Below are 7,318 nucleotides of genomic sequence, written 5' to 3' on the forward strand. Positions count from 1 at the left end.
ATTCTCCTGCCTCAGCCTCCCGAATAGCTGGGACTACAGGCACGCACCACCATGCTCAGCTAACTTTTGTATTTTCAGTAGAGACGGGTTTCACCATGTTAGCCAGGATGGTCTCAATCTCTTGACCTCGTGATCCACCCACCTTGGTCTCCCAACGTGCTGGGATTACAGGCGTTAGCCACTGCACCCAGCTGTTTTAATTTAATACTTTTGTGCATTTTCAAACTTTTCTATAATGAGCTTTAAAAAGTATAAGCAAAAATGAAAAACAAAGTGAAACCACAAAAAAAAAAAAATCAGCTTGTATTTTGACTATTATATAGGAGCATAGCAAAAAGCCCAGTGCTCTAGCTACAGAATATTTTTTAAAAATAGCAGGAAATAAATTCATGAGTGGCATGGGATTCTACTCCTTGATACATATATGTATCAAATAACTTGTATACACAAATGCACATAGCAATATTAATAGCCAAAAAAGTGAAAGCAACCCAAATGTTCCTCAACTAATAGATAAAATATGATACAGACATACTGTGGAGATATCATGGGTTTGGTTCCAGAAAATAGTAAAGTCAATATTGCAAGGAAGTGAGTCACACCAATTTTTTGGTTTCCCAGTGCATATAAAAGTTTTGCTTATGGCTGGGTGTGGTGGCTCAGGCCTGTAATCCCAGCACTTTGGGAGGCTGAGGTGGGTGGATCATGAGGTCGGGAGATCGAGACCATTCTGGCCAACATGGTGAAACCCCATCTCTACTGAAAATACAAAAATTAGCCAGGTGTGGTGGCACATGCCTGTAATCCCAGCTACTCGGGAGGCTGAGGCAGGAGAATCGCTTGAACCTGGGAGGTGGAGGTTTCCGAGAGCGGAGATCACGCCACTGCACTCCAGCCTGGCAACAGAGCAAGACTCCATTGCAAAAAAAAGAAAAAGAAAAAAAAAAAGTTATGCTTATACTCTATACTGTAGACTTTTAAGAGTGTAATAGTGTTAGGTCTAAGAAAACAATGTACATACTTTAATTTTAAAATTCGTTATTGCTGGCCGGGCACAGTGGCTCACGCCTGTAATCCCAGCACTCTGGGAGGCCAAGGCAGGCGAACCACTTGAGGTCAGGAGTTCAAGACCAGCCTGGCCAACATGGAGAACTCCATTTCTACTAAAAATACAAAAAATTAGCCGGGCATGGTGGTGGCGCCTGTAAGACCAGCTACTCAGGAGGCTGAGGCAGGAGAATCGCTTGAGCTCAGGAGGCAGAGGTTGTAGTGAGCCAAGATTGCACCACTGCACTCCAGCCTGGGCGACAGAGACTCCATCTCAAAAATAAATAAATAAATATACAATACAATACTGCTAAAAAAAAAAAAATGCTGACAGAAATGAAAGGAGAAAAGGGAGAACACGCTGTTGGAAAAATGATGCCAATAGATTTGCTTGACACACGGTTCTCGCAAATCTTCAATTTGTAAAAAAATAAAAATCACAGTATCTGTAAACCACAATAAAGCAAAGTGCAACAAAATGGAGTATGCCAATACATCCATACAATGGATTTTTTTTGGCCATAAAAAAGAATAAAGTACTGATACATGCGACAACATGAACCTTGAAAATAGTATGCTTAGAGAAAAAAGTTAGTTGCAAAAGCCCACATATTGTATGATTCCATTTACATGAAACGTCCAGAATAGGCAAATCCATGGCCAAACTAGAGGAGTGATTGTTAAAGCCAGGAAGAATGGGGAGCACCTACTAATGAATACATGATATACTCTCGGGGTTAATAGAACTTAGATGGGAGAGTGAATGGGGAAAGAATTTGAGTTGAATCACCATGCCAGCAAAGCCTTAGGAGAAGAAAACCTGCTACATAGAGTTCACACAGGAGTAGAAAGAGATAAGGTTGGAAGAGAGACTAGATTGTGCAAAGTCATAAATGCCATACTTAGTCTGTTGAACTTTAATCTACAGAAACCAAAGAATCACTGAAGAGTTCTGAGCTAGGAACACACACAAAGTGGAATAGTACCAGAGCAGCGAGACCAATGGAGACGCTACTCTAACTGTTCAGGGACAAGGTTATAAAGGCATGACCCAGGAAAGAGGCAGTGGGTATTTTTTAAAGACACTCTGTGAAACACTGATTTTTAATAAATCAGCCAAGGTTAACATGCAAAAATCAATTTTATTTTTATGTACAGGACAAAATAGGAAAATAAAAGTTTTAAAATTCTACTTACTACAGCTCCAAAAACCCAAATACATAGGAACACATTTAACAGAAGATGTAGAAGACTGCTACACCAAAAACAAAAACAAAAACAAACAAAAAAAAACAAAACAAAACAAAACAAAAAAACGTTGAGAAACCAAATGCAACCTAAATAAATTAGCAGGTATACTATGATACCATGTTCATGAATTCAAAGAGACCATACTGGTAAGCACTGGCATTCTCCCTAAATTGAGCTATAGATTATAAACACAATTCCTAATTTCCAGAAGGTTTTTTTTTTTTTTTGGTAAAATTTGATAGTGTAAGAGACATGCAAATGACCCTACCTTACTTCAAACCTTACTAAAAAGACAGTACAGTACTGATGTAAGGATTAAAAAATTGATCAACGCAACAGAAGAGGGCACGAAAATAGACGTGCACTTAAAACAGTCATTTGATTTTTGACTAAAACACCAAAGTGATCCAACGAGGAAAGGAAAATCTTTTGCACAAATGGTACTGCTGGAATACTGGAGATCCATAAAGAAAAAAGAAAAATCACCTCCACTATCCACAAAAATGAATTTGAAATGGATAGTGGACTTAAACATAAAACTAAACGCATTAAGCTTTTAAAGGAAAACACAGGAAACAATCATAATGACTTTGGAGAAAGGCAAATAAGGCAAAGGGTTTTTGTTATTTTTTTGTTTTTTTTTAATTTAAGTCAGAGTTTCACTCTACTGCCCAGGCCGGAGTGCAGTTGCATGATCTCGGCTCAGTACAACCTCCACCTCCTGGGTTCAAGTGATTCTCCTGCCTCAGCCTCCCAAGTAGCTAGCATTACAGGCACGCACCACCTCTCCCAGCTAACTTTTGTATTTTTAGTAGAGACAGGGTTTCACCATGTTGGCCAGGCTGGACTCGAACTCCTGACCTCAAGTGATCCACCTGCCTCGGCCTCCGAAAGTGTTAGGATTACAGGTGTGAGCCACCACGCCCGGCCAGTTTCTTAGATTACAAAAGCAATATATACCAAACAATGATCAATTAGATTTCACCAGAATTAAAATCCTCTACCCATCAAAAGGCACCATGAAGAAAAGAGATAAGCCACAGAATAGGAGCAGATACTCACAAAACATACCTAACAAAAGACTAGCATAGAGAATATGTAGAGAACTTCCACAACTCAATAACAAGCACCCAATAAAAAACAGAGTAGTCAAAATATGTGCACACCTTACAAAAAATATGCAAATGGCCAATAAGCACATGAAGAAAGTACTCAAACAACGGGATATCCACATGAAAAAATATGAATCTACACATACTTTACATACAAAAAAGTAACTAAAAATGGATCGCAGACCTAAAAGTAAAATGCAAAACATAAAAATCCTAGACGATAACACAGGAGAAAATCTAGATGACCCTGAGTCTGGCAATTACTTTTTAGATATAACACCACAGGCATCATCCATAAAAGAAATAATTTATATGTTGGAGTTCTTTAAAAGTAAACACACCTGCTTTGCAAAAGACACTTAAAAGCCACAGGCTTGGAAAAAATATTTGCAAAAGATATACCTGATATAATGGACTGTTACCCAAAATATACAAAGAATTCTTAGAACTCAGTAAGAAAACAACCTGAATTAAAAATGGGCCAAACACCTTAACAGATGTTTCACCAAAGATATATAGATGGCAAATAAGCACATGAAAAGATGTTCCACGTCGGATTTCATGAGGGAAATGCAAATTAAAACAATGAGATACCATTACACACCTATTAGAATGGCCAAAATCCAGAACACTGACAATACCAAATACTGGTATGAATGTGGAACTATAGGAACACTCAATTCGTTGCTGGTGGGAATGCAAAATGATATAGCCACTCTGGAACACAGTTTGACAGTTTCTTACAAAATAATACATATTCTAATTCAATAGAGCAATTGTAATCCTTGGTGTTTACCCAAAGGAGTTAAAAATATATTTCCAAACGGTGCGGTGGCTGATGCCTGTAGTCCCAGCACTTCGGGAGGCCCAGGTGGGTGGATCACGAGGTCAGGAGTTCAAGACCAGCCTGGCCAACATTGTGAAACCCCATCTCTACTAAAAATACAAAAATTAGCCAGGTGTGGTGGTGGGTGCCTGTAATCCCAGCTGCTCAGGAGGCTGAGGCAGGAGAATCGTTTGAGTCCGGGAGGCGAAGGTTGCAGTGAGCCAAGACCACACCATTGCATTCCAGCTTGGGTGACAGAGCAAGACTCCATCTCTCTATATATATTTCCACAAAAAAACTTGCATGCGAATGTTTAGGGCAACTGTAACCAAAAGTGTAAGCAACCAAGATGTTATTCAGTAGGTGAATGGATCTATAAACTGTGGTACATTCGGATAATGATTTGGTGAGAAAACAAATACATACTGCTAAGAGCCACTCTGAAAAGGCTATATATTGCATGACTGCAACTATATGCCATTCTGGAAAAGTCAAAACTATGTAGACAGTAAAAAATAAGTGATTGCCAGGAGTTGGGGGATGAATACTAACAGGCAGAGCACAGATTTCTGGGGTAGAGATGCTCCATTATAGCATCCATGTGATGCTATAATTAAGGATACATGTCATCATTCATTTGTCCAAACTCATGAAAGCGCAAGAGCAAGAATGAACACTAATATAAACTATGGCTCCTGGATGATAATGATGTGCCAAGGTAGGTTCATCATTGTATCAAATATACCACTCTGGTATGGTGGGGGACACTGATAATATGGGAGGCTATGGACATGTGGGGGCTGGTGGAGAAGAGCAAATCCCTATGCCTCCCTCTCAATTTGGCAAGGAACAGAAAACCGCTCTATAAAATAGATTTTTTTAAAAAACATGATCAGTCACCAGAACGGATAAAGTTAAAGAGAGTGGCGACAATAAATGTTGGTGAGCAAGATAAACTACTGGAATTCTCATATACTGCTGGTGGAAGTGTAACATGGTACAACTTTGGAAAAATGTTTGGCAGTTACTTATAAAAGTAAACACATATCTCTCTATGACCCAGCAATTCCACTGCTAGGTATCTGCACAAGGGAAATAAAAACGTATGTTTACAAAGACTTTTACAAGCGTGTTCATAGTAGCTTTTTTCATAACAGCCCCAAACTGGAAATAGTCCAGCCATCTATCACCAACAGGAGAATGGACAAACTGTGGAACAGTCATACAATGAAATGCTACTTGGCAATGAAAACAAATGGACTACTGACACATGCAACAACAGACAAATCTCAAAATTATGCCAAGTTTAAGAAGCCTTCTATAAAGATTATATACTATATGATTACATTTCTATAAAATTCTAAAACAGGTAAAACTAATCTATGGTAGAAAAAAGTCCAAACAGTGGTTACCTCTAGGGGGAGCATGGAAAAAACTGGGAAGGAGCATGAGGGAAATTTGTGGGACAATGTTAATACTTTATACCTTGATAGGGATTTGGGTTACACAAGTGCATGCATGCATATGTTAAAACCAAGCTAATGTGCATTTAAGTTTTGTATATTACATGTAAACTGTACATCAAAAGGAAAAAACTATTTAATGATATCTATCCTGAAGTTTTTATGGGGAAGTGTACAAATGTCTACAATTTACTTCTAAATGTATCAAAAAGAAGATGGATTAATAGAGATGAATGGAGGGAAAGATGGACAGATATGTGATAAAGTATAAACGTTAATGATAGAATCTAAGTGATAGATATGACTTCATTTTAAAATTCAACTTGGATGAATATTTGAATATTGTCATAGTAAAATAATGGAAAAATACAAAATCAGCATTATGTGGTGACTAAGTACATCTCGGGCATATGTAGGTAAGGGAAGGGAGAGTAGTAAAGAAATCAGGGTTTAGATATTGGGCAAATTAGGTGGAAATGATACCACTATTAACAAAATAAAAAACCAAGGAGAAAAGCCAACGTTTTGTGTGGCCTGGGGAAAAGATAAATATGAGGAATTTAATTGTTGAAATGAAAACTAAAAAGCTAAGTGAAAATGTCTAGCAAGTATCTGGAGACAAGTAACTAAAACTTCTGATGCCAAGGCTAGCTAGATTTAGGAATAAACTACGTAGAAGTAACAGTGAAGTTCAAAGGTAGGGAAAAAACAGAAGGAAGTTAAAGAAAATCTTGGTGATTAGTGGTTGGAAAAAAAAATCAAAAATAGAGAAGCAGCTAGGAAAACCAAGAAAATGTTATAGCAAGAAAGTATAAGCTACAAACAATTCTCAACTATAATTCTCTTGAGAAATATGCCAAACTGAGGAGTAATAAAGAACCTCCAATGAAAAACTACTCCTTAGATGTTTAAGAAAACACAGCTGAAATTCAAGGCAGATAAGACTCCTAATCCCCACTCCCCCAAATCTTTAAAATTCAGTTGAAATTCTAAATATAAAAGACTGCAATAATTCATGCACTTGTGGAAAGAATTTAAGAAATAAAGAAAAATTTGATACCAAGTCCTGTTTTGCAAGAAAAACAGTTAAGAAAAGCAAAGACATCCATTTGAGAATCTTCTTCAGGGTAGGCATGTAGCTACAAACAAAACAAAACAAAACAAAACAAAATAGCAGCACACGTCAACTCAACCATCCACTTGTTGGTTGTGTAGAAGATATTCTCAGTTTTCTGCTTTTAATTGCTCCTTTCCTTAGTCACCTCCAGCATTGTGTTCTCAAGTCAATTTTCATTTGGTTCCCCCTTCCCCAATAGGTCAACCAAAGACAGATATGCTCTAACAATTTTTTCTTTTTTTTTTTTTTTTGAGACGGAGTCTCGCTCTGTAACAATATTTTTTAAGTCTCAGACCCCTCACCTAAATCTCAAAATCTACTTACCTTGAGGCAAATCACTGCCACTTGGATCACAGGAATAAGGTGGAGGTGGTAGTGGTGGTGGTGGTTGTAAGTTTGAAGCCTCTCCCACATCAAGAGGAGGAGGAGGAGGAGGAGGAGGAGGAGGTGGTGGTGGTGGTGGTGGTGGTGGCGGTGGTGGTGGTGGTGGTGGTGGTGGTAG

The 7,318-nt window shown here is 38.1% G+C and overlaps 1 protein-coding gene across 4 annotated transcripts in view; it reads right to left on the reverse strand.

Annotated features, from left to right (window-relative positions):
* ALG13 (ALG13, UDP-N-acetylglucosaminyltransferase subunit) overlaps positions 1 to 7,318 on the reverse strand; it is an 83,672-nt gene that overhangs the window by 11,180 nt on the left and 65,174 nt on the right. The window contains exon 25 of one of the 4 annotated variants that reach the window (XM_011984483.1): positions 7,141 to 7,316. The exons of the other annotated variants lie outside the window; for them this stretch is intronic. Within the exon in view, the coding sequence (XP_011839873.1) occupies positions 7,141 to 7,316 (176 nt within the window). The remainder of the gene's footprint in view (positions 1 to 7,140; positions 7,317 to 7,318) is intronic. 4 annotated transcript variants of the gene reach the window in all.

The sequence above is a fragment of the Mandrillus leucophaeus genome, unplaced genomic scaffold (assembly GCF_000951045.1).
Source record: "Mandrillus leucophaeus isolate KB7577 unplaced genomic scaffold, Mleu.le_1.0 Scaffold269, whole genome shotgun sequence".
Taxonomy (NCBI): Eukaryota; Metazoa; Chordata; class Mammalia; order Primates; family Cercopithecidae; genus Mandrillus; species Mandrillus leucophaeus.